General features: G+C 42.5%; 2 protein-coding genes across 3 annotated transcripts; one reads left to right on the plus strand and one right to left on the minus strand.

The window, feature by feature from the left end:
* Positions 1-373: 373 nt before the first annotated feature.
* dpep1 (dipeptidase 1) lies at positions 374-5,811 on the minus strand. Its single transcript, XM_034528807.1, is given in 11 exon segments — positions 374-553; positions 1,598-1,733; positions 1,868-1,943; positions 2,060-2,144; positions 2,493-2,669; positions 3,064-3,133; positions 3,946-3,991; positions 3,994-4,095; positions 4,199-4,331; positions 5,301-5,427; positions 5,684-5,811. Coding segments are annotated over 11 exon segments (1,260 nt in total).
* Positions 5,812-13,566: 7,755 nt separating this feature from the next.
* sult5a1 (sulfotransferase family 5A, member 1) lies at positions 13,567-16,620 on the plus strand. 2 transcript variants are annotated; one of them, XM_034527044.1, is made up of 7 exons: positions 13,567-13,724; positions 13,819-13,855; positions 14,036-14,247; positions 14,662-14,788; positions 14,915-15,012; positions 15,581-15,761; positions 16,268-16,620. In XM_034527044.1, the coding sequence occupies exons 3-7, from the start codon at positions 14,047-14,049 to the stop codon at positions 16,414-16,416; spliced, it is 756 nt and encodes a 251-aa protein (XP_034382935.1). In that variant the 5' UTR covers positions 13,567-13,724; positions 13,819-13,855; positions 14,036-14,046; the 3' UTR covers positions 16,417-16,620. The 2 variants fall into 2 exon arrangements, with proteins under 2 accessions (XP_034382935.1, XP_034382925.1); XM_034527034.1 differs by having other exon boundaries at positions 13,567-13,855.
* Positions 16,621-22,651: the final 6,031 nt, after the last annotated feature.

Consider the following 22,651-nt stretch of genomic DNA (forward strand, 5'->3'; position numbering starts at 1 on the left):
TTCAGATTACACTGGTCTGACTTAGTCCATATGCCATTGTCATCACACAATAACATTTACAGTCTCTATCTGAGTGTTATGGTGAGATAAAACATCCAGATGAGACCAATACACTTTCCTTGGTCTGACATTATAATCACTGTGCTGCTGTCTTTGTTTTCCTAATAACTGTTAAACTGTTGGTCAGGTTTAGTAAAGCAGAAAACCTTCAAAATCGGATAACAACAAGTTTATGAAAACATTTAAACAGTAAAGGGAAACTATTTGATGATTCTGTCAGCACAGAGAGCATATGTGGAAAACATCCCAATGTTTTAATCAGACTTTATTGGTGTTCTTGACGTACATACCATCAGTTGTATCGATAAGCAGCTTATGAAACTATTCCTGTGACAAGAGCCTGGAGAGCCAAAGTGAGCGCGAGGGCCAGTGTGCCGAGTGAGTGGACGGCTCCAGCGTTGCGGTAACCATAGCTTGTCCTACACGAGCTCTTCACCTCATCAAATGGAATAGGAACATCATCTGGACTCTTGCCTTTGAGATCGTCACGGACCTGACGCACACAAGAGAAGACGGTCAGGCAGCAGACAGAGAGGCAGAATGACAGGTGTGCGTTGGTTGACTCACAGGGTCCACCTGCGACCACAGCCTTCGTGATCAAAAGAGCCAATTCTATTTACTTTTAGGATTCCAATCTATTTAAGCTGCAGGTTTCTGAATAGAAATCTAAATCTTTTATTCGAATGCACCTACAAATGCGTATAATCGTTGCTTTTTATTGTTATGGCTGCCAGGTACTGAAAGTACAACTTTAATATAATTTATTGATAAAAGTGAGATTTGTGCTATTTCTTGTTATTTACAGGATAAGTTAGGCATGTCAATAGTATCATACATATTAATTTTTTATCGGGAAGCAAAGCTTTGCACAATTAAAAAATTACCAGTGCTCATAATTACGAAATGTCCCCCTGGGGATGAATAAAGTACAATCTAATCTAATCTAATCTAATGCATGGAAATGGCCTATCATAGTGGAGTATTATCATTATTGATGCATTCATGTGTATAATGCATTTTACTGTTTTATTTTAACAACTTTCTATGGTGTAGTTTATTCCACAGTAGCCCCTCATATTATATACAATCATCATAGGTCTTATATGTAAAATCCTAATCTGTCAAGTAACTATTGTTAAGTGAATTTAGTGCAGTAAAAATGTCCAATAATTCTTTCTGAAATGGGGTAAAAGTAGAAAGTATAACATTAAAATACTCCAGGGCAGTACTTGAGTAAATGTACTTAGTTAGCTTCCACAGTGGCAGCGAGTGGCTCCTGTTTCCATTGATGAACAGACAACTGTCACTGGATTACTTTTGACATGGAAGAAAATTCCTATCATGATTACTTAGATGTTGAAGAGTAAAAGTGTACTCCAGGGTGGGTCAGTACACCATGCACATCATTGTTGGCCAAAAGCATGCGTTAAACGTTTGTAACTGTCTATTTATAAATGTGTAGGCTCCAAGCTTACCTCCAGATAACCTTGATGTGTGTGTGTGTGTGCGTGCGTGCGTGTGCGTGTGTGTGTGTCACCTTCTCAGCCTGGCTGAGGACTCTGAGCAGGTTGTTTCCAAGAGCAGCTTTGATCTCCTCATTAGTCCATCCTCTCCTCAGCAGTTCAGCCACCACTCTGGGCACCTTGGACACATCCTCCAGACCCTCTGGTAGTCTGAGAGGATGACATGCAGAGAAATGCAGTTTCACACGTCAGTGTTTGTCGTCTTTTACTTATTCAACTTATCTTCCCCAGTGTTGCGACCAGAATCCGATGTTGACGTTAAAGTTTGAATGTTTTGAACTCACCTTGAAACCCCGTCGTAATCTCCACCAAAACCAACGGCGCCCGGCCCGGCCACTTTCTTTATATGGTCAAAGTGATCTATGATGAAGGTAGTAAACATGGCGGTAAATGGGATGGACAAGTTTTAAGAAATATATAAATGTTAATATTCAACCAGGTTTACAGCAGCTGTCATGATCATAACAGCAGTTTACCAGCAACATTTGAGATGTTCGCGGTCTTGCTGCAGGTCACATAGTCATTGTAGAAGTTCACCATGACGATTCCTTTTTTGTCCCTCTGGAGAGACAGACTGGATGTTACATGACTGCTTTAATCTGTTTTTATTATATTACAGTGGTGCACAATAACCCTCTTGTTTATTGCCTTTAACCAGGAAACTTACATTATGCACGTAACAGTTAACTGGACACGAGGTAGATGAGTAACATTTAGTCACATGCTTTATGTTATTTATTTGCTGCTACTTCATACTCCACTACATCTCCCAAGGAAATATTGTATTTTTATACCTAAAATGTACTTTTATATAAAAGTTTGTTATAAATGTATGATACAGTATATTGTTGTAAACGAACTGTTCCCAACCGCTTTGTCTAGTTGGGACTCCTCGCGAGTACCACTCACCACTCTAATGAGAACATCATCTGGGACGTTCCTCTTGTGTGGACAGATGCTGTAGGCGGAGGAATGGCTGAAGATGACGGGAGCTTTGGACATGTCCAGCACCTGGTTCATCACTGCTTCAGTCACATGAGCCAGGTCGATCAGCATCCCCAGGCGGTTCATTTCCATGATCAGTTGCTGTTGTAAGCAGGAACATGGATTATTTTGATTAAAATAAATGTATGGTACCAAAAATATGTTCACCCAGCATCAAAAAGCCATATGAAATCTGATTTAGTTCAATGCTGTAGGACTGTTTATGTAACTGGATGAACACGGTATAAAATAGAAAATGCTTTGTCAAATATATGTACATATATAGAGTATAGAGTAGATTAATTATATTGTATTTGGTTGCTAAAACACAGTTGTGCTAGAACATTTCAATTGTGTATGCTGACATTTTATTCGTACACATATTTGAAGTTTGAAGTTTGGGTCATGCTAGTAATAAACTCAAGCTGGAAGACACTAATGTGTAACTTATTACACATTTAAAGCATAATTTGCCGATCCCTGTTTGTTCACTTACATTGCCAAATGGAGACAGGCCATTATGTTGAGAAGGCTCTGATCCAGTGTCAACAAGCCAGTTATCCGCCCTGAGGGGAAATAAAGGTTACCATCCTTAAATACTAATACTCCCACATAAATGTGTTGATTCAAATACCACATCACTTTGCAATGTGATAGTGTTAGCGGTATATATTGAACATACATTAAGTACACATTCTCATACAGACCAAATAAGTAAACAATAGTCAGGTGAAAAAAATACACAGATACAGTTTAAGAGGTGTCAGGGAGAATTATTTAATTTTTCCTTTCCTTTTTTCTTCTATATGTTACACTACATTTAGGCCGCCTGAAGTGATCCGGGGATCTGATACCGTGGCCTGGAGCGCTCAACAGGCCTGGAGGAATCCCCCAACTCCCCACAGTTTACAATCTAAAACTGACCGTGACGTCTGATGGTAATCCATCACACAACACATGACATGAAAGAGCAACAGTTTATCAACTGAATAATAGTATTAAAACTATACCTAATGTGTTTTATATGTAAGGCAGCTCTTCACCTTATGTGAATGTGTTTATGTTGTTGTTTAAGTGTGACATTGACATGTATCTGTACTTAGGGCAGTGGTCAAATACACTTAAAAGTACATTTATTTGAGATACTGGTATTAGTTTGTATGTTTGACTTGACTACATTTATTTGACAGTTTTGGGCCTTTCTCGTATTTTCTGAAGTTTTACAAATCAATCAATCAAGAAATGAATGATGAATCGCTTATTCAATGATTCATGAGTTTGCAGCCCAATATAAAATAGATTAAATCAGCCACACCTCAGACACACAGGTGCACGGCTTGTGTCAAGTGTAAACCTGCTGCGTGCTGCTGGCGCTTACCAGGGTGTGTTGCAGGAGTGTGTGAGTGTGAGGTAGCGGACCCCAGCTGGTACATGGTGCGCAGGGTGCCCAGACTGCTGTCCAGAGAGTGACCCCCCTCCACCCCGATCAGACTGGCGGTCTTGTTCATGCGGAAGGCCTCCATGATGTCTGTGCGGTGCAGACATGAGAGATGAGATGGCGGATTAAGACAAGGTATGAACAGAGTAGAGGTGGCAAATGTCTCTGAAATTACTGGTACACCATGTCCCACCTTGGCTACTGGTGGCAAACATGAAGGTTTCAGGGTATTTTTGGCACATCCTGTGAACCACATCTATCTGCTCCAGTGTTTGTCTGACAGCATCTTTGAACTGAGTCTCACAGGGAACATAGGCCGACCAGAACTGAAAGAGGAACAAAACATTAAGTATGAACTAGAAATGTAGATGGTGTGGCTACTACCGAGAGGTGTTTATATACATGTGTATTATTTTGGGCTCATCTTCCTCGTCACCACAACGGTCTGGTACAAAGCCCGAATCACATCTAATGGTGCACCAAATCACATGTCCTTCTTATGCTCCATTTTACGGTACCCGTCTGTTGTTTCTGGAGAGCCCTGGGCCAGTCGAGTCCAAAAGGCCTCCTTCTTCAGCTTGATGGCCTTGAAGGCCCCCCCCCCCCCCTCCCTGCATCTGATCCAACTCCCCAAGTGGTGATGAGTTTACAGCTCTTCTCCTCTCTTCACCCGAGTGTACGAGACATTTGGCCACAGTTCTGATAAAACAACCACATAGTCGATCATCGATCTTTTCTTTGGCCCAGGGTGTTCTGGTACCAAATACACTTATGAACTGCTCTTTACTCAAACATGGTGTCTATTAGGGACAATCCAGGACTAGCACAGAAGTCCAACAACAAAGGACCACTTGGGTTCAGATCCACCTCGGAAAAAGACTTGAGTCCAGTCCCTCTCAAGGAGTTTGGTTCCAGTGCTATGCATGGAGATCAAGTTGATACAGCTTGCTCTTGGTCTGGCCCCTCCCATGAGACCACTTTGCCTCCTGCTAATCACAGCTCCCAGTTGCTCCTGACAGGATGCTGATTGGGCACTAGCACTGGCTTGCAGGACTCAAACGCATTACATGAAGCTTGACTAGATGTGTGATATGTGATGCAGAGATTGTTGAGTGATCTTGTGACATTGTAAGAATCTTTTTTACTGTAGAAGGTTACGAATGCGTGAAAATATGTGAAATGTGAAGCCGTTTTGAACATAATACATTTGACCAAGCGGATAAAGAATCACTTGACCTTCAAGGGATAGTTTCCTTTATTTTCCCAGTTTACAGTATATTATGTGCTCTACATACCTGGGCTCCCAGCCGTCCCTCCTTGATTTTTGGGATGTTGGTTTGTGTCGTTTCCAGAGTGTTAAGATTCACTTTGTTGAGCTCGTTGTTAAATTGCTTACGGAGCTGCCACGGCAGGTCGTTATGGCTGGAAGACCAGAACGTTAAAAGGTTACACCCTCAGATACTTTTCTCAAAGCTTTCCTCATCAACAGTCATTTGACAGCAGGGAGGACAACTGCTGCTTTGCCCAGATCAGCACTAGAAATGTCTTCCAGAAGGGTGCTTTTACTACAGAACATAATTGTTTTCTGCTGTTGTTGTTGTTGCTCAAATAGCAACCGGGACATCATTAGAACCAAAATGCCAAGCACATACTTTATGCAAAAGACATTGCCACGTACCCGTCGATGAGCGGGGTCTCAGACATCAGCTGCAGAGCTCTGGTCATGTACGGACCCTCAGCCGAGGAGGAGGCACACGAACTGATCCACAGCGCCACATATGCAGCTGAGATGACCTCAGAAAGCATTTCTTAAACTTTGACAGACTGTTAAACGCACTGTTCTTTGTCCTGAAACCTCTGTTAGCCCATTTACAAGTTCTTGACCTTTCTTTAACCTCTGAGTAATCCTGATTCTTCTATCTGCTGCTTCAACAGGTTTCTCTACGAGTTACCAATTGCCAGTCTTTTAGTTTTGTGTTTGTTTCTCTGCAGAAACTCACTCCAGCTTTCAGTCTGCTTCTGTCTGAACAAGACTTGAAGATCAAGTCTCATCGCTCCTCCTCTGTCTTGAGCCTGTTTCTCATTACGGTGCCTGCAGTCATAAATGCAACATAGTAGCTTAGCCATTTTTATGATCTCTAGAGCTGTTGAACACTGCATGTCGGTTAATGTATAATGGACCTTTTGACTGCTTCTTCCACAGTTTACAAAATGTGCTTTAGACGAGAATATCTCAGTTTTAAATGTGTTTCTCCAGAACTGCTAAACAGAACCAGTCTGGAGCACATTAACCATCTTAAAAAATACAATTTGCAGCACAGCTTGAATGATATAATGAAGAGACCCTATACAATAAGGGTTGATATGAATATATGTTTTTTCTTATTCTCAACAAGTTCCATGAAAACACTAAAGGCAACAATTAATTGATTCAACTAGAAAGTATAATCTGTAGCCAGAGATGGATAGAACATATTCTCATCGACCTGAATTGTTTTCCCCAAATCTTTTTTTTAATTATCATAAATATGATATGATCTGTGTTTTGTTCTCTTTGGCAGCACCTATGGCGATAAATGATACTTGCGGGTGTGTGTTTGGATCTCACTGCCCTGACATCCAAACAGTGTCCCCATTTATTATTTTCCCTGGAATGTCACTCATGACTCCCACGTCATAATGCTGCAAATGCAAAAGCTTTCATCAGTGAGCTTTGGGCTCAAACATCGCTGAGTTACCTCATTCAGTGAGAGATATTGACTTAAAAGACATTTACTTAAATGAAAATCTGCAAGATAATTTTTTAAATATCATTGGCATTTGTTTTTTTCTTACTCAAACCCTACCCCACCTCTAATACTCCATTGGCACAAGCCCATGCTCACGATAACAACTAAAAATAATCACTGTCTTTACCTCTCTGGAATCAGCTCTCTTTATCGAGGGCATCTCATCTTTTCTAGCTATTTCTGCACTGAACAACTGTAAATGCAGATACATTCAGTTAACAATTGATTAAATGATGTAAAACAGCGAGAACGTTGTTACTCCAATCCACAGAGCTCAGTGTTTAGCGTCTTTATATTTTGGCCTGCAACACGACTTGTGGACTCTAAATGCTCTCATTGTCCTTGTTTCCAGCTGTTTTCAGTAAAAAGCCCAAATAACACAATCATACGCTACATGATAAACAACAAACTGCAACTTTTATGGAACCAGCTTCTACTTTCAGTCCGGGAGGCAGACACAGTCACCTCATTTTAGAATAGACTTAAGACTTTCCTCTTTATTAGTGCTTACAGTTAGGGCTGAATCAGGTTTGCCCTGGTCCAGCCCCTTGATATGCTGCTATAGGCTTATAGGCTGCTGGGGAATGTTTTAGGATACACTGAGCACCTATCTCCTCTTCTCTCTCTCCTTATGGATGAATTTACATCTCTCCATTGCACCTTATTAACTCTGCTTCCTCCCCGGAGTCTTTGTGACTTCACGTCTCATAGGGTCCATTGGACCTGGAGGTGTCTGATGCCTGGTGAGCCGGCCTCCCGCGTTGGCCCTGCTGATGCCCCGCCCCCCCCTCCTCTCTACCTCCTTCTGTTTCATGGATTGGAGGTCCATTCATACATTGTCATATTCATGTAATGTGTTTATGTAACTTTATAAATGCTGTTCATTCTGTACACATGACATCTATTGCATCTGTCCTTCCAGGGAGAGGGATCCTCCTCTGTTGCTCTCCTGAAGGTTTCTTCCCTTTTCCCTGTGAAAGGTTATTTTTTGGGGAGTTTTTCCTGATCCGATGTGAGGTCCTGGGACAGGGATGTCGTATGTGTACAGATTGTAAAGCCCTCTGAGGCAAATTTGTAATTTGTGATATTGGGCTATACAAAATACACTGAATTGAATTTAATTGAACTAACGGCTAAAAAAAAGCTAAATCTATACATGTAGAACAACAGATGAGATGCCCTTCTGTCACCATTGATTTATTGCTTCTATCAACTCCACCTTCTTATCTTCAAGGCTGCTTTTCAAATTAGTCAATAAAGATGATGACCTCCAGTAAATGACGCCCACTTGAGTGGTTCAAAGAGTGAAATAAGAATTATTCAGAATTCATATTTCTTTGAGGCAGTGTTTATGTACAGTCTTTTTGTATTTCATACTTCCCACCTCATTTCAGTGAATATGGTGAATTATTATTGATGGATTATCATTGATGAGTTACATAAGATGCATCCCTTGGTATGTTGTAGCTGTGATGCAGTCTAGATAGTCTGATTGTCCAGAAGACCAAACAACAAAGGAAGTTCCATTTATATGAGACACTTTACTTTGAAATCTCCTTGAGCGTTTTACACTTAGATCTTACTAATATTTCAGAATAAAGTTATGGTATATTTATGTATTTGCATTGTTTAGTTATTTTAGGCAGTACCACCAATACAAAAAGTTTTCTTTCAACTGGCTAGACATTATTATTGTTAAATGATCGACAGTAAAAGTGCATAAATCTCAATAAATCTTCTCCACTAAACTAAAACTAAATAATCGGAGATATGAACATAACATATCGACAAAATCAAGTAGCAGAGAAGACCATTTAAGGGTTGACGTGTCCAAGCATCTCTGTGGTGAAGACTGAAGCGATTATGTAGTCAACAGTCTTCACCCATCAAACACCGACTATTCTCACTCTCCAGCTGCATCCTGAACAATAATGCCTAAAGGGAAAATGTGTTATTTGTCAGGTTACATATTCTGATACCCTGATGATAAGCAGCCCACGGCCTGAAGCTACCTTGCCCGGACAAGGGAAACCGGGGCACCCTCCCGGAGCCAGACCCAGGAGGGGAGCTCGTCGGCGAGCGTCTGGTGGCCGGGCTTTCACCCATGGGGCCCGGTCGGGCTCAGCCCGAAAAAACATCATGGAGCAGCAGTCACCCTGTGGACCCACCACCCGCAGGGAGAATTATCGGGGTCGGGTGCTATGTAGACCGGGTCGGCGGGCCAGGCGGGAGACCTGGGTTGGCCGATCGCTGGCGGCATAGACTAGCTCTAGGGACGTGGAACGTCACCTCACTAGCGGGGAAAGAGCCGGAGCTGGTGCAGGAGGTGGAGCGGTACCAGCTAGATATAGTTGGGCTCACCTCCACGCACAGCATGGGCTCTGGAACTAAGCTCCTGGAGAAGGGTTGGACTTTGTCCTTTTCTGGAGTTGCCCAGGGTGAGAGGCGCCGGGCGGGAGTGGGGATACTCACGAGCCCCCGGCTGAGCGCCGCTGTGTTGGAGTTTTCCCCGGGGAACGAGAGGGTCGCCTCCCTGCGCCTACGGGTTGCGGGGAGTAAGGCTCTGACTGTTGTTTGTGCTTATGCACCGAACAGCATTTCGGAGTATCCGGCCTTCTTGGAGTCGGTGGGAGGGGTCCTGGAAAGGGCGCCGCCTGCCGACTCCATAGTTCTCCTGGGAGACTTCAACGCTCACGTGGGCAATGACAGAGAAACCTGGCAGGGCATGATTGGGAGGAACGGCTTGCCCGATCTGAACCCGAATGGTGTTTTGTTGTTGGACTTCTGTGCTAGCCACAGTTTGTCCATAACAAACACCATGTTCGAACATAAGGTGGCTCATAAGTGTACCTGGTACCAGAACACCTTAGGCTGGAGATCAATGATCGACTTTGTAATCGTATCATCTGATCTGCGGCCGTATGTCTTGGACACTCGGGTGAAGAGAGGAGCAGAGCTGTCAACTGATCACCACCTGGTGGTGAGTTGGATCAGATGGCGGGGGACTTGGCTAGAGAGACCTGGCAAGCCCAAACGTGTAGTGAGGGTGAACTGGGAACGTCTGGCAGAGGATCCTGTCCGGGAGGTCTTCAACTCCAACCTCCGGAAGAACTTCTCACAAATCCCGAGGGAGGCTGGGGACATGGAATCCGAGTGGACCTTGTTCAAAACCTCTATTGTGGACGCGGCTGCTCGGGGCTGTGGCCGGAAGGTCATCGGTGCCTGTCGTGGCGGCAACCCGAGAACCCGGTGGTGGACACCGGGGGTAAGGGAAGCCGTCAAACTGAAGAAGGAGGCCTTTCGGGCCTGGCTGGCCCAGGGGTCTCCTGAAGCAGCTGACGGGTACCGGCGGGCCAGAAGGGCTGCAGCGGCGATGGTCGCGGAGGCTAAAACTCGGGCATGGGAGGAGTTCGGGGAGGCCATGGAGAAGGACTTTCGGTTGGCCTCAAGGAAGTTCTGGCAAACCATCCGACGGCTCAGGAAGGGAAAGCAGGGTCTACCCCAGGCTGTTCTCAGCAGGGGGGGGAACTGCTGACCCGGACTGGGGACATCGTCGGGCGGTGGAAAGAGCACTTTGAGGAACTCCTAAACCCAGCCAACATGTCCCCCGGAGAGGGGGCAGCGCCAGAAGACTTTGGGGTGGATTCACCCATATCCCTGGCAGAGGTCGCTAAGGTAGTCAAAAAGCTCCTTGGTGGCAAGGCGCCAGGGGTGGATGAGATCCGCCCTGAGATGCTGAAAGCGCTGGACATTGTTGGGCTGTCTTGGTTGACACGCCTTTTCAGTGTTGCATGGGGGTCGGGAACAGTGCCCATGGACTGGCAGACCGGGTTGGTGGTTCCCATCTTCAAGAAGGGGGACCGGAGAGTGTGCTCGAACTATCGTGGTATCACACTGCTCAGCCTCCCGGGAAAAGCTTATGCCAGGGTGCTGGAGAGGAGGCTCCGACCGCTTGTCGAACCTCGGATTCAAGACGAACAGTGCGGATTCCGTCCCGGTCGTGGAACAGTGGACCAGCTCTTTACCCTCGCAAGATTACTGGAGGGGTCCTGGGAGTTTGCCCAACCAGTTTACATGTGCTTTGTAGACCTGGAGAAGGCTTTCGACCGGGTCCCTCGGGGGTTTTTGTGGGGGGTGCTGCGGGAGTATGGGGTGCCGGACCCGTTGGCACGGGCCATCCGGTTTCTGTACGCCTGCAGTAGGAGCTGTGTTCGTCTCCTCGGTAGTAAGTCAGACACGTTCCCGGTGGGTGTTGGCCTCCGCCAGGGCTGCCCTTTATCACCGGTCCTGTTCGTGACCTTCATGGACAGGATATCAAGGCGCAGCCAGGGGGCGGAGAGGATCCAGTTCGGGAGTCTCGGGATCGCCTCTGTGCTGTTTGCGGATGATGTGGTCCTGTTTGCCTCCTCGGACCGTGACCTCCAGCATTCACTGGGGCGTTTTGCAGCCGAGTGCGAAGCGGCAGGGATGAGAGTTAGCACCTCTAAATCTGAGGCCATGGTTCTCTGCCGGAAACCTGCGGATTGCTCCCTCCAGGTGGGGGCAAACTGCCTACCCCAAGCGAAGGAGTTCAAGTATCTCGGGGTCTTGTTCACGAGTGAGGGTAAGGTGGAGCGGGAGATCGACAGGCGGATCGGTGCGGCTGCAGCAATAAAACAGGCGCTGTACCGGTCCGTCTTGGTGAAGAGGGAGCTGAGCCCGAAGGCAAAGCTCTCCATTTACTGGTCGGTCTACGTTCCAACCCTCACCTATGGTCACGAACTCTGGGTCGTGACCGAAAGAACGAGATCTCGGATACAAGCGGCCGAAATGAGCTTCCTCCGTAGGGTGGCCGGGCTCAGCCTTAGAGATATGGTAAGGAGCTCGGACATCAGGGGGGAGCTTGGAGTCGAGTCGCTGCTCCTTCGTGTCGAAAGGAGTCAGCTGAGGTGGTTCGGGCATCTAGTCAGGATGCCTCCTGGACGCCTCCCATTAGAGGTTTTCCGGGCACATCCAACTGGTAGGAGGACCCGGGGAAGACCGAGGACACGCTGGAGGGATTATATCTCCCGACTGGCCTTGGAACGCCTCAGGATCCTCCAGAATGAGCTGGAAAGTGCTGCAGGTGAGAGGGAAGCCTGGGTCGGCCTGCTGAACCTGCTGCCACCGCGACCCGACCCCGGATAAGCGGGTGATAATGGATGGATAATGGATGGATGGATGGATGGATGGACATATTCTGGACAAGCATACACTCACAACGAGAATAAATACAACAAGACTAATTACACATATGTGCAGACCATTTCTGTGAACACAATTATCATGATTTTAAACCAGAAAGCTACTTTAAAAAAATGTAAGCGCTGTCCCAGTTTTCACATTTTCAATCCATGATATCATTGTTCATGTGGCTTATGGCTCTAAATATGTTCGTGTTCACCAGAATAAAGCGACTAGGACTGTGCTGGAGAGTTAGGTCATATATAATTATGATGTGGTATGGCTTACATCAACCACTACCCCTCCGAATCCTTATCAACAGACACACATTTCATTTTAAATAAATAAGCTGTTCACATCATGTTTGGGTGGTGCATACAGTACAGCAGACCTATTATTATTACATTAAATTCAATCTACTGTATATTCATCTAAACTATATAGTTACATGAGTCCTGGGTGACATAAATAATGCATCTCTAATAGTTCAGTTCACTGTTTTGCACTAATGTTAGCAATGAGCCGGCGTTATGCCACTGAGCAGCCACACCGCCTTACGGTAGAGCCCAAACACATTCATTTTCTTTTCTTGTTTTAACCTTTATCTTATATACCTTGTTAATTACCCAAATCAAGTAAAGAGAGTTAAAGTGAGCTGACTGTTGGGGAAGTGTATCTAAAATGATGCACAGGACATCAAGAATACTTCCATTTGATGCGATGATGTAGCCATAACATGGAGAATAACTTATTCACTGTTAAAATTATAACCTAACATCATTGAAGAACTTTAACAAGTTGAGACCTAATAAACACAAGATACTTTTTATCTGGAATTTCAAAATAATTTAAAGGTGCAAAGTGTACTCCAAACTTAGAATGTACCTCTAACTTTGGGGTCAGTCAAATCTAAATTACAGTCCTCAGTTATTGAAAAAGAAAATCCAAGAATATACATTCATAGACACCAATTAGGAGCTGTACGGTCAGACAGTTTGTTTATTGGATTAATTCAAAAGAGGCTGAAACATAAATGCCTGCATTTACGTTTGGTCTCGTTCTTCAGCCAGAAGCCCACGCCGTCTGGAGGAGAGCGTCCGGCACTCGAGAAACAAGAAGAAAACAAGACAGGAAAGGCCACGGAGAGTCCGTTAGCATGCTAATTTCACCAGATACAATACAAAATGGGCTTTCACATAACAACACTGTAACCTCTTCACATTCTGATGAAAATACTATTTAATTATTAGACATATCACACATTTGAGAAGCAATATGACAGTAAAATCAGGGTTTATGCTGTTAAAGATACGTGATAAACTATTGACATCTAGACTGGCGTCAAACATTACTGTTAAGTTCCAGCAACTACTATAAAAGGAAATGGAAACATAATACAAACCCTGGCCTTGACCATGTGACAGCAGGAAACTGGATCCAGTTGTTGGAGCAGCGTATATAGATGGCTGCACCTATTTGTTAACTTTGGTAAATGTTGTAAGATACACCCAGTGCCTGACAGCCAGTGGGGGAGTGAATTTGCATTTCCTCTTTTTTAGCTAATGTAAAGTTTTTGTCTCTCACAGAGCGGATACACAAAGAGTAGAGTAGAGAGACAGGTACAGAGCTCCAGAAAGGTAAAGTCAAGAGGAAAACTTGTCTACAGGCAGCTGAAAAACAGAGACAGACACTAGCAAACGTATCTGTATCAAGGTTGGATATGGCCAGGTTGGATGTCGTGGAGACCTTTCATGGTTTATTCTTTCCTGGACACCTGCACACCCAGGATTCCTTACAACTTGCTCTCAAATTTCCATTTCAGGACACCGATATCATCATTGTCTCGTATCCAAAGTCAGGTGAGAAGAGACGACGAGCTGATCAGGAAACTTGGCACTTGCAGTGTCTTCAAACATAATGCAACTAACCACACGAGCGTTGCACACATAATGTCAAAATGCATTTAAGTATGTGATAGTATGACTGGAATGTACACAACGCATTATGACACAGTATGTTCCTCTCCTTTCTTTAAACAGGAACCACATGGATGCAGGAAATTGTGACTCTCATATCCAGCAGAGGGGACCCACACGTGTCCCGAAGTGTCCCAAACTGGGCAAGGGCTCCCTGGCTGGAGCATCATTATTTCGCTGCGTTACTGGAGGCTTCACCCACCACACCTCGAGTCATCACCACACACCTGCCCCATCACCTGCTGGGCCCCACACTCCAGGGATCCAAAGCAAAGGTCAAATGTACAAGTTTATTTGCCTGTTTGGAGCTCAGAGTAGAAAGATAAAACAATAAATTATCCTGGCTAATATGTATTTATTGCTGTCATATCGGTATCAGTGTATATGCCGGCCGATAAGTATGAAGAAATTGTAGCACAGAAATGCCAAAGGTTTTAAGGTAATGTAGTAACAGTGTCACTGGTTCTGAGAGCTCCAGAGAGCACTGACATCTTGATTTTTATCCTACTCAGTATGCATCTTGGTTAAAAAAACAATCTAAGGGATCTGTATCAGAATTGAATGATTATTTTTTTATTATTATTTGTTTGTTGAAAAAGATATATTGTTCCTAGAATTTTAGAAATTGGTCAAGCTATACTAAGTGCAGAACTGCGATTCTGACACTGTTGCTCTGTGTCATTTCACAGGTCATCTATGTGAGCAGAAACCCTAAAGATGTGGTGGTTTCCTTTTATCACTTCCACAAAATTGCCAAATTCCTACCTGAGGCAGGCTCATTTTCTGAGTTTTTAAATCGATTCCTCAAGGGCACACGTGAGTTGACATCAGGACGAAAAGCCATATTTAATTAATTTGATATTTTATCATTTCTTTATGAGGATATGCTGACTGAAGCTTTGCAGACAAAAGTGCAATTACTTGTGCTTTTCTTTGTTTCAGTGCACTACGGCTGCTGGTTTGACCACATTGAAGGCTGGACCAGGCAGAAAGCAACTATGAACAATCTGCTTCACATCTCCTATGAAGAGATGTCGATGGTAAAGGAGAATTGATTTATCCGTCTCGTCCATGAAACTTTTCTAATACAATTTCTTGTGAGATACTTATTGACCTTGCTCCCCAATCACAATAACTGGAACCGGTCTAGAAGGAATGTTCATGATGTGAAAATGTTGTTTCCTTTCTCACTTCTTCAAAGCTTGCCTTCAAAATACAACTTTAACCTTCAAATCTTCCTTCAGAGGTTGTAATTATTTATTAAGCATTTCAAGGAAGTTGTTGCAAATTCCAATCCATTTTTTACTTTATGATTACTTTTTATTTGAATGGTTTCACTATTATTAATCTACTTGGGGTCGGCTTTAGCTCATGGGGAGAGTGGTCGTCCTGTAACCACAAGGTAGCCGGTTCTACCCCCGCTCTCCATAGTTGCATGTTGAAGTGTCCTTGAGCAATACGCTGAACCCCCAGTTGCTCCCCGGGCGCTTCACTGCAGCCCACTGCTCCTTAATAACTAAGGAGGGTCAAATGCAGAGAAGAATCTCCCCACGGGGATCAATAAAAGTGTACATTTCTTCTTTCTTTCTTCTTTCTTGCTGCTGCCAGGACATACAAGGTGCCATAAAGAGGGTGAGCTCTTATCTACAGATTCCCCTGATGGAGGACGAAGTCAACAACTGTGTGAAACACTGCAGCTTCAGCAGCATGAAAGACAACAAGATGGCCAACTACACTCTGGTCACCGAGGAGATAATGGACCATAAGAAAGGTTTCTTCATGAGAAAAGGTGTGATTGTGTCCTATGTCTGACAATATGCAATCCAAATTAAGAAGAAAACAAAAAGCAGTCTTTCACAAGCTGCTAGCTTGACAATTTTACTAACAATAGCCATGCTCGTTGTTTACTTTCATTATGTTTAAATTCATAATGACAATTTTGGGGGATAAAGCGATGTGCTGTCAATGTTGCAGACTTTATTGATAGATTTAGTCACTTTTGGAAAACATTTTTCTTTAGGTTGGAGCAATTTAATAATCTGGCCTGGCATTACCAACCATTGCTTTAAACAACAAGGGTTAGATGAGAAGCCATGTGCTTCAGCACATTTTCCAGGATGTCAAATAACTTCTTTAAAAGGCAAGTTTGCATCTGTAATGTCAGCTATATTTAAAAGAATGATCATTTTAAGAGGAAAATATATGTGCATTTACCTGTAGTCTACAAGGTTTTAACATGACGTATTTGGCATTTAATTAAGTAGTGTCCCTAACTATTCTCTCCCTACAATTCAGGTAAGATTGGGGACTGGAAAAACATGTTCACAGAGGAGCTGAATCAATATTTCAATAGCGTCCTTGAGTCCAAGATGGTGGACTCCACTCTAGAGTTTACGTGGGATGAGCAACATGAAGAGGAGACACATGCTAACAAATCCCACTGAAAAACACAGAACTCTGAAAAAAAAGCTAAATAAGGTTCGATATAATGTTGATTTGTGTGAGATGGATCACAAGTGGATGGTTTTCTCTGGTTTGTAGTTTAAATGAATAAAAGGCCACTTGTGACATGTAACGCTCAGTAGCCTTTAGTGCCTTGTTTGTATGTTGCAGACTTGCTTTTATTAATGCACCTGTGCTTGATGTGACAATTGAGATGATGTATTAAAATTCAATCTTTTGATTAAAATTATGTATGAATAAATCTTGGATCAACTGAATCCTCTTACGCTGGATCCAAATCATTTGTTTTGGTGGCGAACAAGTGACACTTAAGGTTGCTAATGTGCAGCACAAGCAAATAAATTGCCAGTTATGTAAGCCGCACAACAATGCACGGAGGAGTGAGGACAGATCAAAGGTTTTATTATAAAGCTCCTCATCCAGGGGGCCGAGCCGTCCTTGTGTGTCCTGTCAGTTCACACACCCAAAGAAAGGTGTTGTTCACCCTCCAGTTTACATGCACTGGAGAGCTTTGATCAAGTGTGCGTGTGTGTGTGTGTGTGTGTGTGTGTGTGTGTGAGAGAGAGATTGAGAGAGTGTGTATGTGAGTGTGCATGTGCATGTGCATGTGTGTGTGTGTGTGTGTGTGAGTGTGTGTGTGTGTGTGAGAGAGAGAACATATGGTACAGATTGTACAGAACACCCTGTGCTCTGACTGAACTCTGGTGGAAAGGCGTCCGTCTGGTAAAGCTTGATATGAGCATTAATCCACAGGGTTCATAGCTTACACCTCATATATAATTTATGTCCAACAACACACCTGATATGTGTGAATTTGTCAAGCTGTCTAATAACCAAAACATTTTACACTCGTATACCACAATAAAACTGTAACTTTGAGGCTGATTTGAGAGTTTGGTTGTTAAAAATTGAGAGGTCATTTAATATTGGAATATATCTTGGTGAAGTACACTTTTATCTGTCGGTGTTTAACTTTAAAGTCACTCAAATATCGAAAGAACTTTCTCTTTTACCTTTTATGCTTTCTCGTCATGCTGACATTTTGGGTTTTATTTGTCCTCGTTGTAAGATAAGAGTTCTGCTATTACAACGGAAACATAACTAGTCTTTATGCAACATGTTGATAGCGTTGTATGGATTCTCCAGCTCGACAGAGACACAGTTTCTAGAAAGTAATGTTGCTAATGTCAAATGTCAGTGATTTGAGCGTCACAAATGAAATTCCATTTACCTCCACTGTATTGGAGAATCAACACAACTTGATATCGCTACCTGGATGTTTCGACACCGAAGGTAAATGAGAACTTTTTCTGAAGTTGTTTTGTTATGCAACAAAAAAAGCAACGCTGACAAAGATTAAAGTAAACAGACTGCTTTTTAATGCAGAGCTCAAATGAAACTGTGTGCCGCCTGAAAGGTAAGCAAAAGGACTTTGTTATTTTAACACGATTTTCTAAAGAAAGCTTTTCAAAGATGCTTGAAGTGTATCCAAACTTCAGACTTTTTTGTCTCTTTTAAAAACCTGTCATACATTTATCACACAGGCGTTCAGTGCTTTCAGTGCCACATTGTGCTGCTTATACCTACCGAGCTTATTCTGAATGTAATGCATTTGTGTATTGCTTTTGTGTATGTACACACACATGTATACATGTACACGTATTTTATACGTCAGCCGGCCTAATTGTAAAATAACAACATTCAAACTCAAGCTTAAGCAACCTTGAAGAATATCGTCTTGTCTTTTCAAAACGTGTTGCGAAAGCCGAAGTTCCTTTTTTTTTTTAAGTGATCGTCATTGTCTCTTCCTTCACCTTCTCACGTTGTTTGACTTTTGCTGAACGTGCACTGAGTCGTGTTGACAAGAGCTGCTGTATCAGTATCATCTTCTAATAAAGTCCATGCATGGTCACACACACACACACACACACACACACGATTGTGGCATTGGTGCTCACACATTTCAGCCATGTGACTTCACACTTCTCTATATTTCTACTCTGCTGAGGGGAAGGAGGTAGAAGGGTACAGCTGGTGTCACTGGGCTCAAGTTGAAACGACTGTTCACATTATTATTAATATTATATTATGGTTGCCAGTTTTGACATTTGACATTTTTAGTAGCTTAAAGACTTATCTATACTGTTATTAAGCCCACACAAGTTTTATTAATGTTCACAGAACAAATTGTTGAATTATTACCTTTATCATTAAAGGGAAAGGCACCATATTTATTAGTTAAATGTTGTGTACATTCCACACAGGTGTTTCTATCCTGGCTAATTAAACCTCTGCTCCGGTTGAAGTTGGGCTGAGCTCTGCTGGAAACATCATAAACCAATAAGAATAATTTAATTATATTTGTAAGTACTGACATTGCTAATTGACTTCATAGCAGATTTATAACATGTCCTCTTAAATTACTGGTTTGAAGATTTGAGAAACAACCAGCAATAAAATCTTTAAAACTTGTTTACAGATATATTTTCTACAGACTTTCAAGACAATGTTTAGAAGTCGTAGCTCAGCTTGCCAACACTAGACTGTCTCTCCTTCTGCTCTCCAGCGTAAGCATCATATCATATTTATTGTTTGTAGTTTAGCAACAGAATATCACAACGTTGTTGGTTGCTATGAATGGGAAAGTACCTGGAGGTTTGATAATATATAAAGAGATGACATGTTATGACTCCTCTGGCCACCAGGTGGCCTTGTTTATCTCTCTCACCGGGGAAAGGCATTTAGCAAGTTTGTTACAGTTTTCAAGTTAAACATGGATGGGTCAACCTTTATATGGGCTCACATGTGTCCTAAAGGTGCTCCAGTTTTACACATAAAAAGGTCAGTTTACTCATCATGGGGTGTACTGCTCAGACTGGGAACACACACGCTGTGTGGCTTGAGGGAGCTTTGTTTCAGTCTGGAGAAACTCCAATCATTTTGTGCATTATTTTCTGAAAGCAATATCAGTTGGGTGATTTCAATATCGCCCGATCCAAATTGAAGGGTACTCAAATCCAGATATCTCGGCCTCTGCTACACTCATTTTGATCTCTAGACCAGTCTCTTGCAGGTTCCACAACTTTTAGGGTGAAACCTGACACGTGCTGTGGAATTCAAATAATTGGGTTGATTCAGAGTGAAGCTTCTGCACAGTAGAGGCAGTGCAGCTGTCTAAAAACTGATAATTGTTTGGATTAATGTGAAAAAGCTCTGTCAAGCTGCATCAGTCCTTTAGTCATGTTGTTGTTGGAGGAGAGGTGCATTGCGACAGAGCTGCTGCTGAAAGAGCGCTAACCTTTTCTTTTTTGCTGCGGAATGGTAACATGACAACAATGAGAAGATGCTGTTGGAGAGGGTTGTGCGCACTTTGAAGATCCATTTGATCCATTCATGATACCAGAATCACCCCGACAGCACAGAAGTTATATACGGACGTCTTCTTAAAATCTAGGGGTAACAGTGCTAGCCACTGCACCAGCGTGTAACCCCCCCATTGTTTTTCTTAAATAGATGCTTTTTATCTGATAAAATCATTTCAATATCTTTATTCCCTTATTCATTACTTAAAATGTTGCTGGAAACTGTGTAAGAAAACCCTGACAACTCTGGCTTGAAGTAGAAACTGTGGTTCCTCACTGATGAGAGATAATGAGACGAGGAGATCTGAAGAGCGTCTCGGCAGAGCGGGCCGTGTCCATAAGAGGGTGAGATAGTCAAGGTTTAGTATGAGAAGAATGCAGAAAACCGAGAAAATTAACTGAACTTATGTCCTGGGTGATTGAAGTGTGAGAGGAACATGAGCTTTACTCATTTGCATGAACATATCTGAACAACCTGATCTGGTTTTGTTCATATCTGCACTAACAAGTGACAACACATTCCTTCTATAATTATTTAAACGCAGATGTTATTGTTGTTTCCAAGGTACACACACAACCTTAAACCACTTGTATTTGCTATTTATTTCTCTTTTCCATTACAGCTGTAACAGCCTGTGTGACTGATAAAACACAAACACACAAGAACATTAATGGTACTACGGCAGAAACAGCACATACACTTTGGACCTGTTAAAAACGCCACATCCACACTGACATGTACGTCCTGCTTATAAATGTAATAATTTATCATGGGAAGTTGGGCAAAATAACTAGGATAATTGATTTTGGCATTTAAGTATCCAACGGCTTCCAGAACTCTGAACTACAGCCGCCATCTCTCTCTTCGTAGTCTGACACCCTGGATCTAGACTGTGGGTATAAGTCTGCTATTAGCTGCTTATTTCAGCCAGCATTCTCCTCCCCGTCTGTTACCTGTCCAATACGATTGGGATTGGTTTAAAGAAATACAAACAAGCCAGAGCATGTTTTCCCCCTATAGCAGAATGATAGTGTGTAGAGTCACACCATTCTCTAGTGCTGATACGGCGCTGTGGAGATATGTCTGGCTCTGCAAGACTATACAGGTGTTGCTCTCACAAACTGCTGCTGTGTTTTTGGTTGAATAAACAACTTCATGGGTGGCACTAAAAGTGAATGATTGGGATATCTAACGATAGTTTGGGTCAACAGTTCAATCCCTGTGCTACATCACAATATTTAAAACTGCATGCAACAAATAAACTTAAACATGTTCAAGTTTAACATGTTAGGTACATGTTTGGACTTGATGGGAACTATCATGGCAACTCATTGCATATTATTGATTATTTAGTCAGTATATTGTATTTAACAGTATTCTAAATGCTAGCTGTTATCCACCGTAAACTGTCTTAATTTATGCATATTATACAATGACCACTGCTGGGTTAGTGGTTAAACATATTGAATGCATTTATTTTAATTTAACATTCAAAGTAGCATTTTCATGTTGCAGTCGGTGAAGCTACAACATAAATATCAAATGTAGTGAAGTAAAGATTGCAATATTTCCCTGTGAGGCGTAGATGTAGAAAAGTATATCTCAGTCTAATATTACCTTGTTTTAGTGCTGGGAAGTAACACGATGTCCATACATATCAGGCTAAATTACTGGTTGAATTGGTGACTAAAGTGACAGATCTGAGCCTGAACGATAATGGAAAGAAAACACTAAAATGCCATTTCAACTTCCTTTTAGCATCCTGATAAAAAAGAGAGATCAGCACTACAGTGGCTCAGACAGGACTTCCTAATATTTTGAGCTTGAGTATCTTGACGCTTCTTTGTTTGTTTCCTGATGATATCAGTTTAATATTTGAAGGGAAGTATCATTCATAATCAAGCAAGCAAGCATGAATAAAGCTTATCTTTGACTAATAAGTCCTGTTTCGGCAAGTAGTGGAAAATGGTCCATCAGGTGATACAGTACGACACATCTGTTGTAATATTGCCTTGTGAAAAGCTCGGTGTGTTTGTGTGTCTGGGGTAAGTACAATCAATACGAAGGTGGGCGATGAAGCTCAGAAAGCTTCAGTTTCCCAGTGACACATGAGGACAGAGTACATAACCTGACAGCTGAGTACACATCACGCTTCAAACGGCAGACTGGCTTAGAAAATACTATTCACTTGTTATGTTTGATGATTGAATATACAGATGGCCGCTATCAGCAGTGCATTCGCCTCGACGCTGAGCTTCTGTTTATTGACCACCACCGTACGTGTGGGGATGAATGATCAGAGAACGCCACATTCAGTGAATCTAAACAGAGGAGACCTGCTCCATGTTTTCTTCGCATATCTAATAATGGATACAATAATACTGGCACACTGATGATCGTCATCATTATCTGATTATATAACCAGTCAAAAATCGGGAGTGCAACATTTCAAGTTTCAACATTTGAATGGATGACTCAAGAAAACAATGTTTATTACAGATTTATGACTGGAAAAACTTGACGCAGAGTAAACAATGCAGGTACAAACTTTATAAAAACTGTGTCTATTTCAGAGGTGAGAAACACATAATTTAACAAAGTCGTTAGAAAGTATGTATTATATTCAGATTTGACGATACTAAACGATACTTTAATGCTATAAAAAACGACTGAAGCCTCCATACATATGAGCACTGACTGAACAAGTTGCCCGTAACTTGTGCTGCCGTCTTAGGGGTTGAGCCTGTGACCTGGTGGACACAAAGAGAACTACTTCTATCTGACTATATCTTCCTTGTTGTCTCAATTAGCAACTGAGAAAAGCCATCTCAATTGAAGTTTTAGATAAAACAC

Source organism: Cyclopterus lumpus, chromosome 3 (genome assembly GCF_009769545.1).
Source record: "Cyclopterus lumpus isolate fCycLum1 chromosome 3, fCycLum1.pri, whole genome shotgun sequence".
NCBI classification, from domain to species: Eukaryota; Metazoa; Chordata; class Actinopteri; order Perciformes; family Cyclopteridae; genus Cyclopterus; species Cyclopterus lumpus.

Excerpts from the sequence above, each read along its gene's own strand:
- sult5a1 (XM_034527034.1), top strand. The coding sequence starts at position 13,717 with ATGGCCAGGTTGGATGTCGTGGAGACCTTTCATGGTTTATTCTTTCCT. Across the intron at positions 13,856-14,035 it reads TGTCTCGTATCCAAAGTCAG|GAACCACATGGATGCAGGAA; the intron begins GTGAGAAGAGAC and ends TTCTTTAAACAG. Across the intron at positions 14,789-14,914 it reads TCGATTCCTCAAGGGCACAC|TGCACTACGGCTGCTGGTTT; the intron begins GTGAGTTGACAT and ends TCTTTGTTTCAG.